Source organism: Petromyzon marinus, chromosome 80, assembly GCF_048934315.1.
Source record: "Petromyzon marinus isolate PM22_M1 ecotype Great Lakes invasive population chromosome 80, UKy_Petmar_22M1.pri1.0, whole genome shotgun sequence".
Taxonomy (NCBI): domain Eukaryota; kingdom Metazoa; phylum Chordata; class Hyperoartia; order Petromyzontiformes; family Petromyzontidae; genus Petromyzon; species Petromyzon marinus.
The window spans coordinates 9165207-9186854 of NC_133746.1; the positions used below are offsets into that span (position 1 = coordinate 9165207).

Genomic DNA, 21648 nt, shown 5'->3' on the forward strand with positions numbered 1-21648 from the left:
CTCTCTCTCTGTGTCTCTCTCTCTGTGTCTCTCTCTGCGTGTCTCTCTCTCTGTGTCTCTCTCTGTGTCTCTCTCTGCGTGTCTCTCTCTGCGTGTCTCTCTCTCTGTGTCTCTCTCTCTGTGTCTCTCTCTGCGTGTCTCTCTCTCTGTGTCTCTCTCTGTGTCTCTCTCTGCACGTGTGTCTCTCTCTGCGCGTGTCTCTCTCTCTGTGTCTCTCTCTGTGTCTCTCTCTGTGTGTCTCTGCGTGTCTCTCTCTCTGCGTGTCTCTCTCTCTGTGTCTCTCTGTGTCTCTCTGTGTGTCTCTGTGTGTCTCTCTCTGCGTGTCTCTCTCTGCGTGTCTCTCTCTGTGCGTGTCTCTCTCTGCGTGTCTCTCTCTCTCTGTGTCTCTCTGCGTGTGTCTCTCTCTCTGTGCGTGTCTCTCTCTCTGTGTCTCTCTCTGTGCGTGTCTCTCTCTGTGTCTCTCTCTCTGCGTGTGTCTCTCTCTGCGTGCGTGTCTCTCTCTCTCTGTGCGTGCGAGCGCCCCACCCTCCCGGGGCCGTGCCACGCGCTGGTGCCGAGCGAGCGTGTGGAGGACGACTTGCGGAGCCCTCGCTGCTCCGGCGCTCCGCCTCCCGGCACCGTCGGCACGGTGCGAGCGAGGTCCCGGTGTGGCGTGTATTCCAGCAGGCCCTGGGCGGGCAGACCGGCCAGGAGGGCCGGCTGGGCACGCGCCCAACGGGCAGCGGGGCGGAAGGCGGAGATGGCGAGGGTCGGGAGATTGAATTTGTCGTGCGTGAGAAATGAAACGTTAAGAAAAACAAAAAATTGGGTGACGTTGCTATAGTAGTTGTAAATGATGGGAGGGTGGAGATTGGTTTTTATTTTAATGCAGAATAAAATTGGTTATGTTACTATAGTAATCATAAATGATGGGAGGGTAGAGATTTTTTTTTTATTTTAATACAAAATAAAAATTGGTTACGTTACTATAGTAATCATAAATGATGGGAGGGGAGAGATTTAAAATTTTAACAAAACATAAAATTGGTTATGTTACTGTAGTAATCATAAATGATGGGAGGGTAGAGATTTTAATACAAAATAAAAATTGGTTAAGTTACTATAGTAATCATAAATGATGGGAGGGTAGAGATTTTTTTATTTTAATACGAAATAAAAATTGGTTAAGTTACTATAGTAATCATAAATGATGGGAGGGGAGAGATTTAAAATTTTAACAAAACATAAAATTGGTTATGTTACTATAGTAATTATAAATGATGGGAGGGTAGAGATTTTCATTTTAATACAAAATAAAATTGGTTACGTTACTATAGTAATCATAAATAATGGGAGGGTAGAGATTTTTTTATTTTAATACGAAATAAAAATTGGTTAAGTTACTATAGTAATCATAAATGATGGGAGGGTGGAGATTTTTTTTATTTTAATACTAAATAAAAATTGGTTAAGTTACTATAGTAATCATGAATGATGGGAGAGTAGAGATTTTAATACAAAATAAAATTGGTTATGTTACTATAGTAATCATAAATGATGGGAGGGGAGAGATTTTAATAAAAAAAAATTGGTTAAGTTACTATAGTAATCATAAATGATGGGAGGAGAGAGATTTTAATACAAAATAAAAATTGGTTAAGTTACTGTAGTAATCATAAATGATGGGAGGCTAGAGATTTTCATTTTAATACAAAATAAAAAGTGTTAAGTTACTATAGTAATCATAAATGATGGGAGGGTAGAGATTTTAATAAAAAAAATTGGTTAAGTTACTATATTAATCATAAATGATGGGAGGGTAGAGATTTTAATAAAAAAAAATTGGTTAAGTTACTATAGTAATCATAAATGATGGGAGGAGAGAGATTTTAATACAAAATAAAAATTGGTTAAGTTACTGTAGTAATCATAAATGATGGGAGGCTAGAGATTTTCATTTTAATACAAAATAAAAATTGTAGTTACTATAGTAATCATAAATGATGGGAGGGGAGAGATTTTAATACAAAATAAAATTGGTTAAGTTACTATAGTAATCATAAATGATGGGAGGGGAGAGATTTTCATTTTAATACAAAATAAAATTGGTTACGTTACTATAGTAATCATAAATGATGGGAGGGTAGAGATTTTAATACAAAATAAAATGGTTATGTTACTGTAGTAGTGGTAATAATTGTTGGGAAGGGCTTTGTAGACCTCATGAATCTGCGAGTGTTGATGCGGAGTTAAACCAAGCATCCAGCACGCTACACAGCCAACCAGTAAGGGCGTTGTGTAGAGAAAACAGCACTAGTGTCTAGTGTAGTGTATAATGTAGTGTAGTAGTGTCTATTGTAGTGTATAGTGTAGTGTCTAGTGTAGTGTATAGTGTAGTGTATAGTGTAATGTATAGTGTATAGTGTAGTGTATAGTGTAGTGTAGTAGTGTAGTGTATAGTGTAGTGTAGTAGAGTAGTGTGTAGTGTATAGTGTAGTGTCTAGTGTATAGTGTAGTGTAGTAGTGTAGTGTCTAGTGTAGTGTCTAGTGTAGTGTATAGTGTAGTGTAGTAGTGTATAGTGTAGTGTCTAGTGTAGTGTATAGTGTATAGTGTGGTGTATAGTGTAGTGTGTAGTGTAGTGTAGTAGTGTATAGTGTAGTGTCTAGTGTAGTGTCTATTGTAGTGTATAGTGTAGTGTAGTAGTGTATAGTGTAGTGTATAGTGTATAGTGTAGTAGTGTCGAGTGTAGTGTATAGTGCAGTGTATAGTGTAGTGTAGTAGCGTATAGTGTAGTGTATAGTGTAGTGTAGTAGTGTCTAGTGTAGTGTAGTAATATCTAGTGTAGTGTATAGTGTAGTGTATAGTGTAGTGTAGTAGTGTAGTGTCTAGTGTAGTGTATAGTGTAGTGCAGTAGTATATAGTGTAGTGTATAGTGTAGTGTCTAGTGTAGTGTATAGTGTAGTGTCTAGTGTAGTGTAGTAGGGTAGTGTATAGTGTAGTGTAGTAGTGTATAGTGTAGTGTCTAGTGTAGTGTATAGTGTAGTGTATAGTGTAGTGTATAGTAGCGTCTAGTGTAGTGTAGTAGTGTATAGTGTAGTAGTGTATAGTGTAGTGTCTAGTGTAGTGTAGTAGTGTCTAGTGTAGTGTATAGTGTAGTGTATAGTGTAGTGTATAGTAGTGTATAGTGTAGTGTATAGTGTATAGTAGTGTATAGTGTAGTGTATAATGTAGTGTATAGTAGTGTATAGTGTAGTGTATAGTAGTGTCTAGTGTAGTGTATAGTGTAGTGTATAGTGTAGTGTAGTAGTGTAATAGTGTATAGTGTAGTGTCTAGTGTAGTGTAGTAGTGTCTAGTGTAGTGTATAGTGTAGTGTATAGTGTAGTGTATAGTAGTGTATAGTGTAGTGTCTAGTGTAGTGTATAGTGTAGTGTATAGTGTAGTGTATAGTAGTGTCTAGTGTAGTGTATAGTGTAGAGTAGTAGTGTATAGTGTAGTGTAGTAGTGTCTAGTGTAGTGTATAGTGTAGTGTATAGTAGTGTATAGTGTAGTGTATTGTCTAGTGTAGTGTATAGTGTAGTGTATAGTGTAGTGTAGTAGTGTATAGTGTAGTGTCTAGTGTAGTGTATAGTGTATAGTGTAGTGTATAGTGTAGTGTAGTAGTGTATAGTTTAGTGTCTAGTGTAGTGTCTAGTGTAGTGTATAGTGTAGTAGTGTATAGTGTAGTGTATAGTGTAGTGTATAGTGTAGTGTATAGTGTAGTGTATAGTGTAGTGTAGTAGTGTCTAGTGTAGTGTATAGTGTAGTGTAGTAGTGTATAGTGTAGTGTATAGTGTAGTGTATAGTGTAGTGTAGTAGTGTCTAGTGTAGTGTATAGTGTAGTGTAGTAGTGTAAAGTGTAGTGTATAGTGTATAGTGTAGTGTATAGTGTAGTGTAGTAGTGTCTAGTGTAGTGTAGTAATGTCTAGTGTAGTGTATAGTGTAGTAGTGTATAGTGTAGTGTCTAGTGTAGTGTAGTAGTGTATAGTGTAGTGTCTAGTGTAGTGTATAGTGTAGTGTAGTGTATAGTGTAGTGTAGTAGTGTAGTGTGTAGTGTATAGTGTAGTGTATAGTGTAGTGCATAGTGTAGTGTATAGTGTAGTGTAGTAGTGTAGTGTATAGTGTAGTAGTGTAGTGTATAGTGTAGTAGTGTAGTGTATAGTGTAGTGTATAGTGTAGTGTATAGTGTAGTGTATAGTGTAGTGTATAGTAGTGTAGTGTATAGTAGTGTATAGTGTAGTGTATAGTGTAGTGTATAGTGTAGTGTATAGGGTAGTGTATAGTGTAGTGTATAGTGTAGTGTCTAGTGTAGTGTCTATTGTAGTGTATAGTGTAGTGTAGTAGTGTATAGTGTAGTGTATAGTGTAGTGTATAGTGTAGTGTAGTAGTGTCGAGTGTAGTGTATAGTGTAGTGTAGTAATGTCTAGTGTAGTGTATAGTGTAGTGTATAGTGTAGTGTAGTAGTGTAGTGTCTAGTGTAGTGTATAGTGTAGTGCAGTAGTATATAGTGTAGTGTATTGTGTAGTGTCTAGTGTAGTGTATAGTGTAGTGTCTAGTGTAGTGTAGTAGGGTAGTGTATAGTGTAGTGTAGTAGTGTATAGTGTAGTGTCTAGTGTAGTGTATAGTGTAGTGTATAGTGTAGTGTATAGTAGCGTCTAGTGTAGTGTAGTAGTGTATAGTGTAGTAGTGTATAGTGTAGTGTCTAGTGTAGTGTAGTAGTGTCTAGTGTAGTGTATAGTGTAGTGTATAGTGTAGTGTATAGTAGTGTATAGTGTAGTGTATAGTGTATAGTAGTGTATAGTGTAGTGTATATTGTAGTGTATAGTAGTGTATAGTGTAGTGTATAGTAGTGTCTAGTGTAGTGTATAGTGTAGTGTATAGTGTAGTGTAGAAGGTGTAATAGTGTATAGTGTAGTGTCTAGTGTAGTGTAGTAGTGTCTAGTGTAGTGTATAGTGTAGTGTATAGTGTAGTGTATAGTAGTGTATAGTGTAGTGTATAGTGTAGTGTCTAGTGTAGTGTATAGTGTAGTGTATAGTGTAGTGTATAGTAGTGTCTAGTGTAGTGTATAGTGTAGAGTAGTAGTGTATAGTGTAGTGTAGTAGTGTCTAGTGTAGTGTATAGTGTAGTGTATAGTAGTGTATAGTGTAGTGTATTGTCTAGTGTAGTGTATAGTGTAGTGTATAGTGTAGTGTAGTAGTGTATAGTGTAGTGTCTAGTGTAGTGTATAGTGTAGTGTATAGTGTAGTGTAGTAGTGTATAGTTTAGTGTCTAGTGTAGTGTCTAGTGTAGTGTATAGTGTAGCAGTGTATATTGTAGTGTATAGTGTAGTGTATAGTGTAGTGTAGTAGTGTCTAGTGTAGTGTATAGTGTAGTGTAGTAGTGTATAGTGTAGTGTATAGTGTAGTGTATAGTGTAGTGTAGTAGTGTCTAGTGTAGTGTATAGTGTAGTGTAGTAGTGTAAAGTGTAGTGTATAGTGTATAGTGTAGTGTATAGTGTAGTGTAGTAGTGTCTAGTGTAGTGTAGTAATGTCTAGTGTAGTGTATAGTGTAGTAGTGTATAGTGTAGTGTATAGTGTAGTGTCTAGTGTAGTGTAGTAGTGTATAGTGTAGTGTCTAGTGTAGTGTATAGTGTAGTGTAGTAGTGTAGTGTATAGTGTAGTGTAGTAGTGTAGTGTGTAGTGTATAGTGTAGTGTATAGTGTAGTGTATAGTGTAGTGTATAGTGTAGTGTAGTAGTGTAGTGTATAGTGTAGTAGTGTAGTGTATAGTGTAGTAGTGTAGTGTATAGTGTAGTGTATAGTGTAGTGTATAGTGTAGTGTATAGTAGTGTAGTGTATAGTAGTGTATAGTGTAGTGTATAGTGTAGTGTATAGTGTAGTGTATAGTGTAGTGTAGTGTATAGTGTAGTGTCTAGTGTAGTGTCTATTGTAGTGTATAGTGTAGTGTAGTAGTGTATAGTGTAGTGTATAGTGTAGTGTATAGTGTAATGTAGTAGTGTCGAGTGTAGTGTATAGTGTAGTGTATAGTGTAGTGTAGTAGTGTCTAGTGTAGTGTAGTAATGTCTAGTGTAGTGTATAGTGTAGTGTATAGTGTAGTGTAGTAGTGTAGTGTCTAGTGTAGTGTATAGTGTAGTGCAGTAGTGTATAGTGTAGTGTATAGTGTAGTGTCTAGTGTAGTGTATAGTGTAGTGTAGTAGTGTATAGTGTAGTGTCTAGTGTAGTGTAGTAGTGTAGTGTATAGTGTAGTAGTGTATAGTATAGTGTCTAGTGTAGTGTATAGTGTAGTGTATAGTAGTGTCTAGTGTAGTGTAGTAGTGTATAGTGTAGTAGTGTATAGTGTAGTGTCTAGTGTAGTGTAGTAGTGTATAGTGTAGTGTCTAGTGTAGTGTATAGTAGTGTATAGTGTAGTGTATAGTGTATAGTAGTGTATAGTGTAGTGTATAGTGTAGTGTATAGTAGTGTATAGTGTAGTGTATAGTAGTGTCTAGTGTAGTGTATAGTGTAGTGTAGTAGTGTAATAGTGTATAGTGTAGTGTCTAGTGTAATGTAGTAGTGTCTAGTGTAGTGTATAGTGTAGTGTATAGTGTACTTTATAGTAGTGTATAGTGTAGTGTATAGTGTAGTGTCTAGTGTAGTGTATAGTGTAGTGTATAGTAGTGTCTAATGTAGTGTATAGTGTAGAGTAGTAGTGTATAGTGTAGTGTAGTAGTGTCTAGTGTAGTGTATAGTGTAGTGTATAGTGTAGTGTATAGTAGTGTATAGTGTAGTGTATAGTGTATTGTCTAGTGTAGTGTATAGTGTAGTGTATAGTGTAGTGTAGTAGTGTATAGTGTAGTGTCTAGTGTAGTGTATAGTGTATAGTGTAGTGTATAGTGTAGTGTGTAGTGTAGTAGTGTATAGTTTAGTGTCTAGTGTAGTGTCTAGTGTAGTGTATAGTGTAGTGTAGTAGTGTATAGTGTAGTGTGTAGTGTATAGTGTAGTGTAGTAGTGTCTAGTGTAGTGTATAGTGTAGTGTATAGTGTAGTGTAGTAGTGTATAGTGTAGTGTATAGTGTAGTGTAGTAGTGTCTAGTGTAGTGTAGTAATGTCTAGTGTAGTGTATAGTGTAGTAGTGTATAGTGTAGTGTATAGTGTAGTGTCTAGTGTAGTGTATAGTGTAGTGTAGTAGTGTATAGTGTAGTGTCTAGTGTAGTGTATAGTGTAGTGTAGTAGTGTAGTGTATAGTGTAGTGTAGTAGTGTAGTGTATAGTGTATAGTGTAGTGTATAGTGTAGTGTATAGTGTAGTGTATACTGTAGTGTATAGTGTAGTGTATAGTGTAGTAGTGTAGTGTATAGTGTAGTAGTGTAGTGTATAGTGTAGTGTATAGTGTAGTGTATAGTGTAGTGTATAGTGTAGTGTATAGTAGTGTATAGTGTAGTGTATAGTGTAGTGTATAGTGTAGTGTATAGTGTAGTAGTGTATAGTGTACTCACCTTCGTGGCCGCGTCGTCGCCCCATCGCTTGTCTGCACACACACACACACACACAGACACACACACAGACACACACAGACACACACAGTCACACATACACACACACACAGTCATACACACAGATACACACACACAGACACAACAACAACCGCCATTCGCCCCTAAGTGGCGGTGACGTCACCAGGACGCTTGTGCCAGGCTATGTGCACCCTGAGGCCATGTTAAGTGTCCAACGCCCGCTGGCAGGAGGTCACGGGGCAGACCCAGGTGCCACGGGTCGACTGACTGAGATGACTGGCTGATGCACCACCTGTGCCCCCTACTGTGCCAACCTGCTGTGCTCTAGCCACCCGGCGCTCCGCTCGTTGTTCTGAGCGTCGCTCCTCCGCCCTCCGTTGTTGTTGGAGGGCGACTGCCTCCAACTGCCCAGTAGCGTCCTTCACGAGCCTCCTCCACAGAGGCCGATCTTGACACCGCTGGTACCAGTCATCGGCCAGTCCACTCAGCTCCACGTCCTCCTGTACCACATCACTCCATCTCTTCTCTAGCCCGTGCCGCACCCGCTTAGCCCCCTCAATCCGGCCGAACAAAAGCTGTTTCGGCATGCGGTGGCTGGGCATGCGGGCTACATGACCCAGCCATCGCAGCCTTCCCCACCGGAGGAGTTCACCGATGGGACCTTGCCCAAATCTCTCAAGGATTTGTGAGCTCCTCACACAATCCAGTCTGGTTAAACCCAGGATGGATCGTAGGCAGGCCAGCCTAAATGTTTCTAACCAGCGAAGATGTTCCATTAGGGGGGTCCACGTTTCGCAAGCGTAGAGAAGCGAGGGAATGACCATGGCCGAGAAGACCTGAAGCTTAGTGCGGAGCGACAGACCAGGTAGCTTCCACACAGCGTTACGCAACCGATGAAAAGATATTGCCGCTCGACTGATTCGGAGTGAGACCTCTGCTGTTAAACTGGAGCCAGTCATAAGCACACTGCCCAGGTATCAAAAACTCTCCACTCTCTCCACAACTGCCCCATCACCGATTGGGAGTTGTGGGGGTGGAGTGTCCGATGGTACAAAATACCCAGGCAGGTGCTTAGTTTTGGTGGGGCTGATGGTAAGGCCCCACCTCTTAGTGGCACGCTCCAGTCTCAGCAGCAGCGTCTCCAACTCCTCCTCTGAATGAGCAGCTATTACCAAATCATCAGCATACATAACGTGGTTGAGCAATAGGGAGCCATCCCTTGACCGCACTCGGGCATCGATCAGCCTCCCATTATATCTGTACCATATGGAGATTCCCCCGGTACAGCTTTTGAAGGTTTCACGAACTACGTGGTCAAAATAGATGTTAAATAATGTGGGAGCCAGAGGACATCCCTGTCGCACCCCAAGGTGTACAGGGAATGGCTCTGACTCCCGGCCACGTAGTTTTACCCGAGCCCGCTCACCATCATGGAGGTCCTTAATGATCGTGAGCAGAGGGTCACGAACTCCAAAAGCACAAAGAACAACCCAGAGCCCAGGCCTACTGATGGTTCATAGGCCTTGACCAGGTCAATAAAGCAGAGATGTAGGTCTTGTTGGAATTCCCTACACCTCTGCTGTAGCAGACGAACAAAGAATATGGCATCTGTGCAGGACCGCCCTTTCCTGAAACCGCATTGGGGCTCCGCAAGCCTCTCCTCAGCGTGCCTGGCAAGGCAATGCTGAATAATCCTTGCCAGGACCTTTCCCGGCACACTGAGGAGTGAGATGCCCCTGTATTTGTTACAGTCTGTGCGGTCCCCCTTCTTAAAAAGGGGGACCACCAGGGCATCCTTCCAATCCTGCGGAACCCGTCCAGTGGTCCAGACCATTGTTATGTCATATAGGGCAGTCTGTGCACAAACGCCACCCTCCCTCAGCATTTCGCTTGGGAGATCATCTCTGCCCGCTGCCTTTCCTGGTCTCAGACTCCGGATTGCCTTCAGTACTTCCTCAAAAGATGGCACCTCAGCCAGCCACTCACAGGGGGTGACTTTTTCCAATATTTGAGGCAGCGCAGCCTCAGCAGGGTCATCCTCACTTTGTGCCACGATGTTTTCCTGGCTGAGGGATTTTCCCTCCTCCAGGACCTCACAGAAATGCTCAGCAAATCTGCAAACTTGTTCCTGGGGGTCGGAGATTGGATCACCGTTTTTTCCCCTAATGATGGTAATAGGTGTGGCACTGCAGGTTACTTTTTTGATGGAGTTAAATAGAGATGTGTGATCACAGGCCACTGAGGCAGACTCCATCTCCTCAGCAACCCGCGACCACCACCCATCCTTGCAGCGCCTCACGGCTCTCCGAACCTCCGAGCGAAGGCTGCGGTAAGCGTCCTCATTCTCTGACGTGGGATTCTGTAGCCGATGACAGTGGGCCTGTCGCTTTTTCTCAACCATCCTGAACACCTCCTCTGTCAGCCAGGGTCTCTGGGGAGGTCTGGACCACGTACCCAAAGCAGCCATTGCAGCTGTATGAGTCACAGTCCTAAACCTCGCCCATTTACCCTCGACATCAGGAGGAGTCGGGGACGATGCCAATCCCAGCCGCAAGCGATGATGAAATTCTCGATTGCAAATTTCATCAGATAACTGAGACCAGGCCACTTTAGGTTGGAATGGGGTCCTGGGTGTACACCACCACCAGAGTGGAAGAATGGCAGGCGCATCTTACAGATGACTAGTCGATGGTCAGAGGGCAGATCAGCTCCACGGTAGGTCCTGGTGTCAAGGACATGGGCTCGCATCCGCTGGTCCGTCACTATGTAGTCCAGCAGATGTCCTTGCTTGGACCCGGCATGCATCCATGATGTTGTGTGGATGCGCCGATGCCGGAACAACGTGTTGGTAATTACAAGCCCATGGGCTGCACAAAAATCTAGCAGCCTCCTACCGTTGTTATTGAGCTGATCTGGCCCGTGCCCTCCAATCTCTCCAGACCAGGTGCCAGTATCATGACCAACTCGGGCATTGAAGTCACCCAACATGATGACTCTATCCCGAGGGGCCACTTTAGCCAGCACCTGTGACAGGTCATAGAAGGCATCTGACTCATCGGCTTTGCCTGCATCCCTCCACGGATGTTCATCTTCGGTGGGGGCATAAGTAACCACGACCACCATTCCTCGCCTCCGGTTGATGGCAAGGCGAGCCCAAAGTAGCCTGGGGCTTACAGCTTCCCACACCTCACCGCCACGCTCCCACGCCCCCTTCATTCTTTTGTTCAAAAGAAGACCCACACCCTGTTGTTTGGCAGTCTGCTGCCCCGAGTAGAGGACTGTCCACCCCTCATGGTGGCAGGAGCCAGAGCCGGTCCACCGGACCTCCTGAATGCCGCATAGATCCAGGCGGTACCGGTCCAGCTCCCGACAGAGGAGTGGCAGCCTCTCCTCCGCAGTGAGCGTTCGAACATTCCACGTGGCCACCCGTAGTGGCTTTTCGTTGTTTCTGGAGGAGCCCCGAGGGTAGAGATTCAATCTCCTGGCTCCGCCAATTGGGGTTTGGCCAGGAGACGTCATAGACGCCTGGCCCCCCTGGGCCTCCGGCACAAGCTTATTAGTTACATATTTCAGTTTAACTCGTGGTTTAGTGGTAATTAATTGAAGGTGGAGGGGTTACCAGCCCCTCGCACCCATCCAGAGCCCCCGTTTAGCCCCTGTGGTGGACACATATGCCATGAGGGGAGGAGCCAATCAAAATTGGACCTCCCCCCACAGCACTGTCCACGACAGAGTTGCCCATCCGGCACCACGAGGAAGTAGGGCACACACACACAGACACACATACACAGACACACACACACGGACACACACAGACACACACGGGTCTCTGTGTGAGTCTACGGATCTCTGTGTGAGTCTACGGGTCTCTGCGTGAGTCTACGGGTCTCTGTGTGAGTCTACGAACTCTGTGTGAGTCTATGGATCTCTGTGTGAGTCTGTGGGTCTCTGTGAGTCTACGGGTCTCTGTGTGAGTCTATGGGTTACTGTGTGAGTCTGTGGGTCTCTGTGTGAGTCTGTGGGTCTCTGTGTGAGTCTACGGGTCTCTATGTGAGTCTACGGGTCTCTATGTCAGTCTATGGGTCTCTGTGTGAGTCTATGGGTCTCTGTGTGAGTCTATGGGTTACTGTGTGAGTCTCTGTGTGAGTCTCTCTGTGAGTCTACGGATCTCTGTGTGAGTCTCTGTGTGAGTCTCTCTGTGAGTCTACGGGTCTCTGTGTGCGAGTCTACTGGTCTCTGTGTCCGAGTCTACGGGTCTCTGTGTGAGTGTCTGTGTGAGTCTACGGATCTCTGTGTGAGTCTACGGGTCTCTGTGTGAGTCTACGGATCTCTGTGTGAGTCTACGGGTCTCTGTGTGAGTCTACGGATCTCTGTGTGAGTCTACGGATCTCTGTGTTAGTCTCCGGGTCTCTGTGTGCGAGTCTATGGGTCTCTGTGTGAGTCTGTGGGTCTCTGTGCGAGTCTCTGTGTGAGTCTACGGGTCTCTGTGTGAGTCTCTGTGTGAGTCTCTGTGTGAGTCTACGGTCTCTGTGTGAGTCTCCGGGTCTCTGTGTGAGTCTCTGTGTGAGTGTCTGTGTGAGTCTACGGATCTCTGTGCGAGTCTAAGGGGTCTCTGTGCGAGTCTACGGGTCTCTGTGTGAGTCCATGGGTCTCTTTGTGAGTCTACGGATCTCTGTGTGAGTCTACGGATCTCTGTGTTAGTCTCCGGGTCTCTGTGTGCGAGTCTACGGGTCTCTGTGTGCGAGTCCACGTTATCTTTTTTAGGAACGAACGAACGGACCGTCCGACTCGCTGTCCTCCTCATCCTCCTCATCATCCTCCTCCTCATCCTCCTCATCCTCCTCCTCGGAGCTGGATGAGCTGCTCTCAACCCCGTCGCCCTCTCCTCCGTGCCGATGGCGACGTCTCCTATCCCCCTCCTCCTCCACCACCACCATCACGACCTCCTCCTCCTCCTCCTCCTCCTCCTGCTCCTCCTCCTCCTCGTGCGAGATCTGCCGGAGGACTTGCCGCTCCTGTGAGCGGTCGTGAGCCGCCGACAGAGACCGCTCACGGCTGTGCGAGACGGAGCTCCTGCGGTGGGGGAGGAGAAACTTCTAGATAGTGTACAGTGTACAGTGTGTAGTGTGTAGTGTATAGTGTAGTGTATAGTGTAGTGTAGTGTGTAGTGTAGTGTGTAGTGTAGTGTGTAGTGTAGTGTGTAGTGTAGTGTATAGTGTAGTGTATAGTGTAGTGTATAGTGTAGTGTAGTGTATAGTGTAGTGTGTAGTGTAGTGTGTAGTGTAGTGTGTAGTGTAGTGTATAGTGTAGTGTATAGTGTAGTGTAGTGTATAGTGTAGTGTATAGTGTAGTGTAGTGTGTAGTGTAGTGTGTAGTGTAGTGTATAGTGTAGTGTATAGTGTAGTGTATAGTGTAGTGTATAGTGTAGTGTGTAGTGTATAGTGTAGTGTAGTGTGTAGTGTATAGTGTAGTGTATAGTGTTGTGTGTAGTGTAGTGTATAGTGTAGTGTGTAGTGTAGTGTATAGTGTAGTGTATAGTGTAGTGTATAGTGTAGTGTATAGTGTAGTGTATAGTGTAGTGTATAGTAGTGTATAGTGTAGTGTCTAGTGTAGTGTATAGTGTAGTGTGTAGTGTAGTGTATAGTGTAGTGTATAGTGTAGTGTATAGTGTAGTGTACAGTGCAGTGTAGTGTATAGTGTAGTGTATAGTGTGGTGTAGTGTATAGTGTAGTGTATAGTGTAGTGTATAGCGTAGTGTATAGTGTAGTGTATCGTGTAGTGTAGTGTGTAGTGTATAGTGTAGTGTCTAGTGTAGTGTAGTGTGTAGTGTATAGTGTAGTGTATAGTGTAGTGTATAGGGTAGTGTAGTGTGTAGTGTATAGTGTAGTGTGTAGTGTAGTGTGTAGTGTATAGTGTAGTGTATAGTGTAGTGTATAGTGTAGTGTATAGTGTAGTGTATAGTGTAGTGTATAGTGTAGTGTGTAGTGTATAGTGTAGTGTGTAGTGTATAGTGTAGTGTGTAGTGTATAGTGTAGTGTATAGTGTAGTGTATAGTGTAGTGTATAGTGTAGTGTATAGTGTAGTGTATAGTAGTGTATAGTGTAGTGTATAGTGTAGTGTAGTAGTGTATAGTGTAGTGTATAGTAGTGTATAGTGTAGTGTATAGTGTAGCGTAGTAGTGTATAGTATAGTGTAGTGTATAGTGTGGTGTATAGTGTATAGTGTAGTGTATAGTGTAGTGTGTAGTGTAGTGTATAGTGTAGTGTATAGTGTAGTGTATAGTGTAGTGTGTAGTGTATAGTGTAGTGTATAGTGTAGTGTAGTGTGTAGTGTATAGTGTGGTGTATAGTGTATAGTGTAGTGCATAGTGTAGTAGTGTGTAGTGTAGTGTATAGTGTAGTGTATAGTGTAGTGTAGTGTATAGTGTATTGTGTAGTGTAGTGTATAGTGTAGTGTATAGTGTAGTGTAGTGTATAGTGTAGTGTATAGTAGTGTATAGCATAGTGTATAGTGTAGTGTATAGTGTAGTGTATAGTGTAGTGTGTAGTGTATAGTGTAGTGTAGTGTGTAGTGTAGTGTGTAGTGTATAGTGTAGTAGTGTATAGCGTAGTGTGTAGTAGTGTATAGTGTAGTGTATAGTAGTGTACAGTGTAGTGTACAGTAGTGTATAGTGTAGTGCATAGTGCAGTGCATAGTGTCGTGTATAGTGGAGTGTATAGCGTAGTGTATAGTGTAGTGTGTAGTGTAGTGTATAGTGTAGTGTATAGTAGTGTATAATGTAGTGTATAGTAGTGTATAGTGTATAATGTGGTGTATAGTAGTGTATAGTGTAGTGTATAGTGTAGTGTATAGTGTAGTGTAGTGTATAGTGTAGTGTATAGTGTAGTGTATAGTGTAGTGTATCGTGTAGTGTAGTGTGTAGTGTATAGTGTAGTGTCTAGTGTAGTGTAGTGTGTAGTGTATAGTGTAGTGTATAGTGTAGTGTATAGGGTAGTGTAGTGTGTAGTGTATAGTGTAGTGTGTAGTGTATAGTGTAGTGTGTAGTGTATAGTGTAGTGTATAGTGTAGTGTAGTGTATAGTGTAGTGTATAGTGTAGTGTGTAGTGTATAGTGTAGTGTGTAGTGTATAGTGTAGTGTATAGTAGTGTATAGTGTAGTGTATAGTGTAGTGTAGTAGTGTATAGTGTAGTGTATAGTAGTGTATAGTGTAGTGTATAGTGTAGCGTAGTAGTGTATAGTATAGTGTAGTGTATAGTGTGGTGTATAGTGTATAGTGTAGTGTATAGTGTAGTGTGTAGTGTAGTGTATAGTGTAGTGTATAGTGTAGTGTATAGTGTAGTGTATAGTGTAGTGTATAGTGTAGTGTATAGTGTGGTGTATAGTGTATAGTGTAGTGCATAGTGTAGTAGTGCGTAGTGTAGTGTATAGTGTAGTGTATAGTGTAGTGTATAGTGTATTGTGTAGTGTAGTGTATAGTGTAGTGTATAGTGTAGTGTAGTGTATAGTAGTGTATAGCATAGTGTATAGTGTAGTGTATAGTGTAGTGTATAGTGTAGTGTGTAGTGTATAGTGTAGTGTAGTGTATAGTGTAGTGTAGTAGTGTATAGCGTAGTGTGTAGTAGTGTATAGTGTAGTGTATAGTAGTGTACAGTGTAGTGTACAGTAGTGTATAGTGTAGTGCATAGTGTAGTGCATAGTGTCGTGTATAGTGTAGTGTATAGTGTAGTGTATAGTGTAGTGTGTAGTGTAGTGTATAGTGTAGTGTATAGTAGTGTATAATGTAGTGTATAGTAGTGTATAGTGTATAATGTGGTGTATAGTAGTGTATAGTGTAGTGTATATAGTGTAGTGTATAGTGTAGTGTATAGTGTAGTGTATAGTGTAGTGTATAGTGTAGTGTAGTGTATAGTGTAGTGTATAGTGTAGTGTATAGTGTAGTGTATAGTAGTGTATAGTGTAGTGTATAGTGTAGTGTAGTAGTGTATAGTGTAGTGTATAGTGTACTGTATAGTAGTGTATAGTGTAGTGTATAGTGTAGCGTAGTAGTGTATAGTATAGTGTAGTGTATAGTGTGGTGTATAGTGTAGTGTATAGTGTAGTGTATAGTGTAGTGTATAGTGTAGTGTGTAGTGTAGTGTAGTGTATAGTGTAGTAGTGTGTAGTGTATAGTGTAGTGTATAGTGTAGTAGTGTATAGTATAGTGTAGTGTATAGTGTGGTGTATAGTGTATAGTGTAGTGTATAATGTAGTGTATAGTGTAGTGTATAGTGTAGTAGCGTATAGTGTAGTGTATAGTGTAGTGTAGTAGTGTATAGTGTAGTGTATAGTGTAGTGTATAGTATAGTGTAGTGTATAGTGTAGTGTATAGTGTAGTGTATAGTGTAGTATAATAGTGTATAGTGTAGTGTATAGTGTAGTGTATAGTGTAGTGTGTAGTATAGTGTATAGTAGTGTAGTGTATAGTAGTGTAGTGTATAGTGTAGTGTATAGTGTAATGTATAGTGTACTGTATAGTAGTGTAGTGTATAGTAGTGTATAGTGTAGTGTATAGTGTAGTGTATACTGTAGTGTATAGTAGTGGATAGTGTAGTGTATAGTGTAGTGTGTAGTGTATAGTGTATAGGGTAGTGTGTAGTGTAGTGTATAGTGTAGTGTATAGTGTAGTGTATAGTGTAGTGTGTAGTGTAGTGTATAGTGTAGTGTATAGTGTAGTGTATAGTGTAGTGTATAGGGTAGTGTGTAGTGTAGTGTATAGTGTAGTGTATAGTGTAATGCATAGTGTAGTAGTGTGTAGTGTAGTGTATAGTGTAGTGTATAGTGTAGTGTATAGTGTAGTGTATAGTAGTGTATAGTAGTGTATAGTGTAGTGTATAGTGTAGTGTAAAGTGTAGTGTATAGTAGTTTATAGTAGTGTATAGTGTAGTGTATAGTGTAGTGTATAGTGTAGTGTATAGTGTAGTGTATAGTGTAGAGTAGTGTATAGCAGTCTAGTGTATAGTGTAGTGTAGTAGTGCATAGTGTAGTTTATAGTGTAGTTCATAGTGTAGTGTATAGTGTAGTGTAAAGTGTAGGCTATAGTGTAGTGTATAGTAGTGTATAGTGTAGTGTATAGTGTAGTGTATAGTGTAGTGTATAGTGTAGTGTATAGTGTAGTGTGTAGTGTAGTGTATAGTGTAGTGTATAGTAGTGTATAGTGTAGTAGTGTAGTGTAGTGTGTAGTGTAGTGTATAGTGTAGTGTATAGTAGTGTATAGTGTAGTAGTGTAGTGTAGTGTGTAGTGTAGTGTATAGTGTAGTGTATAGTGTAGTGTGTAGTGTATAGTGTAGTGTGTAGTGTATAGTGTAGTGTAGTGTGTAGTGTATAGTGTAGCGTATAGTGTGGTGCATAGTGTAGTGTATAGTGTAGTGTATAGTAGTGTATAGTGTAGTGTAGTGTATAGTAGTGTATAGTGTAGTGTATAGTGTAGTGTATAGTGTAGTGTATAGTCTGGTGTATAGTAGTGTAGAGTGTAGTGTATAGTGTAGTGTATAGTGTAGTGTAGTGTATAGTGTAGTGTATAGTGTAGTGTATAGTGTAGTGTATAGTGTAGTGTATAGTGTAGTGTATAGTGTAGTGTATAGTAGTGTATAGTGTAGTGTATAGTGTAGTGTATAGTGTAGTGTATAGTAGTGTATAGTGTAGTGTAGTAGTGTAGTGTATAGTGTAGTGTATAGTAGTGTATAGTGTAGTGTATAGTAGTGTATATTGTAGTGTATAGTGTAGTCTATAGTAGTGTATAGTGTAGTTTCTAGTAGTGTATACTGTAGTGTATAGTAGTGTATAGTGTAGTGTATAGTGTAGTGTATAGTAGTGTATAGTGTAGTGTAGTAGTGTAGTGTATAGTGTAGTGTATAGTAGTGTATAGTGTAGTGTATAGTGTAGTGTATAGTAGTGTATAGTGTAGTGTATAGTGTAGTGTATAGTGTAGTGTATAGTAGTGTATAGTGTAGTGTATAGTAGTGTATAGTGTAGTGTATAGTAGTCTATAGTGTAGTGTACAGTGTAGTGTACAGTGTAGTGTGCAGTGTTGTGTGCAGTGTTGTGTACAGTGTAGTGTACAGTGTAGTGTGCAGTGTAGTGTACAGTGTAGTGTGCTGTGTAGTGTACAGTGTAGTGTATAGTGTGTAGTGTAGTGTATAATGTAGTGTACAGTGTGGTGTGCAGTGTAGAGTACAGTGCAGAGTACAGTGTAGTGTACAGTGTAGAGTGCAGTGTAGAGTACAGTGTAGTGTGTTGGAGAGCCAAGCCACGACAATCTGAGCGCAGCGACGTTACGCCGGCAATTACACAAACACGGATTTACACATTTACACACACACACATACACACACATACACACATTTACACACACACAGACACAGACATACACACACACATATTTACACACACACATTTACACACACACATTTACACACACACACAGACACACATATACACACACACACACACTCATTTACACACACACACATTTACACACACACACACACTCATTTACACACACACACATTTACACACACACACACATTTACACACGCACATTTACACACACATATTTACACACACACACTTACACACACACATTTACACACACACATTTACACACACACACACATTTACACACATACATTTACACACATTTACACACACACACATTTACACACACACACATTTACACACACACACACATTTACACACACACACATTTACACACACACACATTTACACACATTTACACACACATTTACACACACACATTTACACACACACACGCACACACATTTACACACACACACATTTACACACACACACACATTTACACACACACATTTACACACATTTACACACACATTTACACACATTTACACACATTTACACACACACACATTTACACACACACACATTTACACACACACACATTTACACACATTTACACACAACAACAACAACAACCGCCATTCGCCACTAAGTGGCGGTGACGTCACCACGACGCTTGTGCCAGGCTATGTGCACCCTGAGGCCACGTGAAGTGTCGAACGCCCGCTGGCAGGTGGTCACGGGGCAGACCCAGGTGCCACGGGTCGACTGACTGAGATGACTGGCTGATGCACCACCTGTGCCCCCTACTGTGCCAACCTGCTGTGCTTTAGCCACCCGGCGCTCCGCTCGCTGTTGTGAGCGTCGCTCCTCCGCCCTCCGTTGTTGTTGGAGGGCGACTGCCTCCAACTGCCCAGTAGCGTCCTTCACGAGCCTCCTCCACAGAGGCCGATCTTGACACCGCTGGTACCAGTCATCGGCAAGTCCACTCAGCTCCACATCCTCCTGTACCACATCACTCCATCTCTTCTCTAGCCCGTGCCGCGCCCGCTTAGCCCCCTCAATCCGGCCAAACAAAAGCTGTTTCGGCATGCGATGGCTGGGCATGCGGGCTACATGACCCAGCCATCGCAGCCTTGCCTGCCGGAGGAGCTCACCGATGGGACCCTGCCCAGATCTTTCAAGGATTTGTGAGCTCCTCACACAATCCAGTCTGGTTAAACCCAGGATGGATCCGTAGGCAGGCCAGCCTAAATATTTCTAACCGGCGTAGATGTTCCATTAGGGGGGTCCACGTTTCGCAAGCGTAGAGAAGGGAGGGAATGACCGTGGCCGAGAAGACCTGAAGCTTAGTGCGGAGCGACAAACCAGGTAGCTTCCACACAGCGTTACGCAACCGATGAAAAGATATTGCCGCTCGACTGATTCGGAGTTAGACCTCTGCTGTTAAACTGGAGCCAGTCATAAGCACACTGCCCAGGTATGGGAAACTCTCCACTCTCTCCACAACTGCCCCATCACCGATTGGGAGTTGTGGGGGTGGAGTGTCCGATGGTACAAAATACCCAGGCAGGTGCTTAGTTTTGGTGGGGCTGATGGTAAGGCCCCACCTCTTAGTGGCACGCTCCAGTCTCAGCAGCAGCGTCTCCAACTCCTCCTCTGACTGAGCAGCTATTACCAAATCATCAGCATACATAACGTGGTTGAGCAATAGGGAGCCATCCCTTGACCGCACCTGGGCATCGATTAGCCTCCCATTATATCTGTACCATATGGAGATTCCCCCGGTACAGCTATTGAAGGCTTCACGAACTACGTGGTCAAAATAGATGTTAAATAATGTGGGAGCCAGAGGACATCCCTGTCGCACCCCAAGGTGTACAGGGAATGGCTCTGACTCCCGGCCACGTAGTTTTACCCGGGCCCGCTCACCATCATGAAGGTCCTTAATGATCGTGAGCAGAGGGTCAGGTACTCCAAAAGCACGAAGAACGACCCAGAGCCCAGGCCGACTGAAGGTATCATAGGCCTTGACCAGGTCAATAAAGCAGAGATGTAGGTCTTGTTGGAATTCCCTACACGTCTGCTGTAGCAGACGAACAGAAAATATGGCATCTGTGCAGGACCGCCCTTTCCTGAAACCGCATTGGGGCTCCGCAAGCCTCTCCTCAGCGTGCCTGGCAAGGCGATGCTGAATAATCCTTGCCAGGACCTTTCCCGGCACACTGAGGAGTGAGGTGCCCCTGTAGTTGTTACAGTCTGTGCGGTCCCCCTTCTTAAAAAGGGGGACCACCAGGGTATCCTTCCAATCCTGCGGAACCCGTCCAGCGGTCCAGACTGTTGTTATGATGTCATATAGGGCAGTCTGTGCACAAACGCCACCCTCCCTCAGCATTTCGCTTGGGAGATCATCTCTGCCCGCTGCCTTTCCTGGTCACAGACTCCGGATCGCCTTCAATACTTCCTCAGCAGATGGCACCTCAGCCAGCCACTCACAGGGGGTGACTTCATCCAATATTTGAGGCACCGCAGCCTCTACAGGGTCATCCTCACTTTGTGCCACGATGTTTTCCTGGCTGAGGGATTTTCCCTCCCCCAGGACCTCACAGAAATGCTCAGCAAATCTGCGAACCTGTTCCTGGGGGTCGGAAATTGGATCACCGTTTTTTCCCCTAATGATGGTAATAGGTGTGGCGCTGCAGGTTACTTTTTTGATGGAGTTAAATAGAGATTTGTGATCACGGGCCACTGAGGCAGACTCCATCTCCTCAGCAACCCGCGACCACCACCCATCCTTGCAGCGCCTCACGGCTCTCCGAACCTCCGAGCGAAGGCTGCGGTAAGCCTCCTCATTCTCTGACGTGGGATTCTGTAGCCGATGACAGTGGGCCTGTCGCTTTTTCTCAACCATCCTGAACAACTCCTCTGTCAGCCAGGGTGTCTGGGGAGGTCTGGACCGCGTACCCAAAGCAGCCATTGCAGCTGCATGAGTCACAGTCCTAAACCTCGCCCATTTACCCTCGACATCAGGAGGAGTCGGGGACGATGCCAATCCCAGCCGCAAGCGATGATGAAATTCTCGCTTGCAACTTTCATCAGATAACTGAGACCAGGCCACTTTAGGTTGGAATGGGGTCCTGGGTGTACACCCACCACCGGAGTGGAAGAATGGCAGGCGCATCTTACGGATGACTAGTCGATGGTCAGAGGGCAGATCAGCTCCACGGTAGGTCCTGGTGTCAAGGACATGGGCTCGCATTCGCTGGTCCGTCACTATGTAGTCCAGCAGATCTTCTTGCTTGGACCCGGCATGCATCCATGATGTTGTGTGGATGCGCCGATGCCGGAACAGCGTGTTGGTAATTACAAGCCCATGGGCTGCACAAAAATCTAGCAGCCTCCTACCGTTGTTATTGAGCTGATCTGGCCCATGCCCTCCAATCACTCCAGACCAGGTGCCAGTATCATGACCAACTCGGGCATTGAAGTCACCCAACATGATGACTCTATCCCGAGGGGCCACTTTATCCAGCACCTGTGACAGGAGGTCATAGAAGGCATCTGACTCATCGGCTTTGCCTGCATCCCTCCACGGATGTTCATCTTCGGTGGGGGCATAAGTAACCACGACTACCATTCCTCGCCTCCGGTTGATGGGAAGGCGAGCCCAAAGTAGCCTGGGGCTTACAGCTTCCCACACCTCACCGCCACGCTCCCACGCCCCCTTCATTCTTTTGTTCAAAAGAAGACCCACACCCTGTTGTTTGGCAGTCTGCTGCCCCGAGTAG

General features: G+C 43.5%; 1 protein-coding gene across 4 annotated transcripts in view; it reads right to left on the minus strand.

The window, feature by feature from the left end:
* LOC116957661 (uncharacterized) overlaps nucleotides 1-21648 on the minus strand; it is a 99041-nt gene that overhangs the window by 18166 nt on the left and 59227 nt on the right. For all 4 annotated transcript variants that reach the window (XM_076057233.1, XM_076057234.1, XM_076057236.1 and 1 more), the window contains exons 8-10: nucleotides 12288-12580; nucleotides 7490-7521; nucleotides 526-699 (exon numbers count right to left, since the gene is read on the minus strand). In XM_076057233.1, coding sequence (XP_075913348.1) covers nucleotides 526-699; nucleotides 7490-7521; nucleotides 12288-12580 — 499 coding nt within the window. The remainder of the gene's footprint in view (nucleotides 1-525; nucleotides 700-7489; nucleotides 7522-12287; nucleotides 12581-21648) is intronic.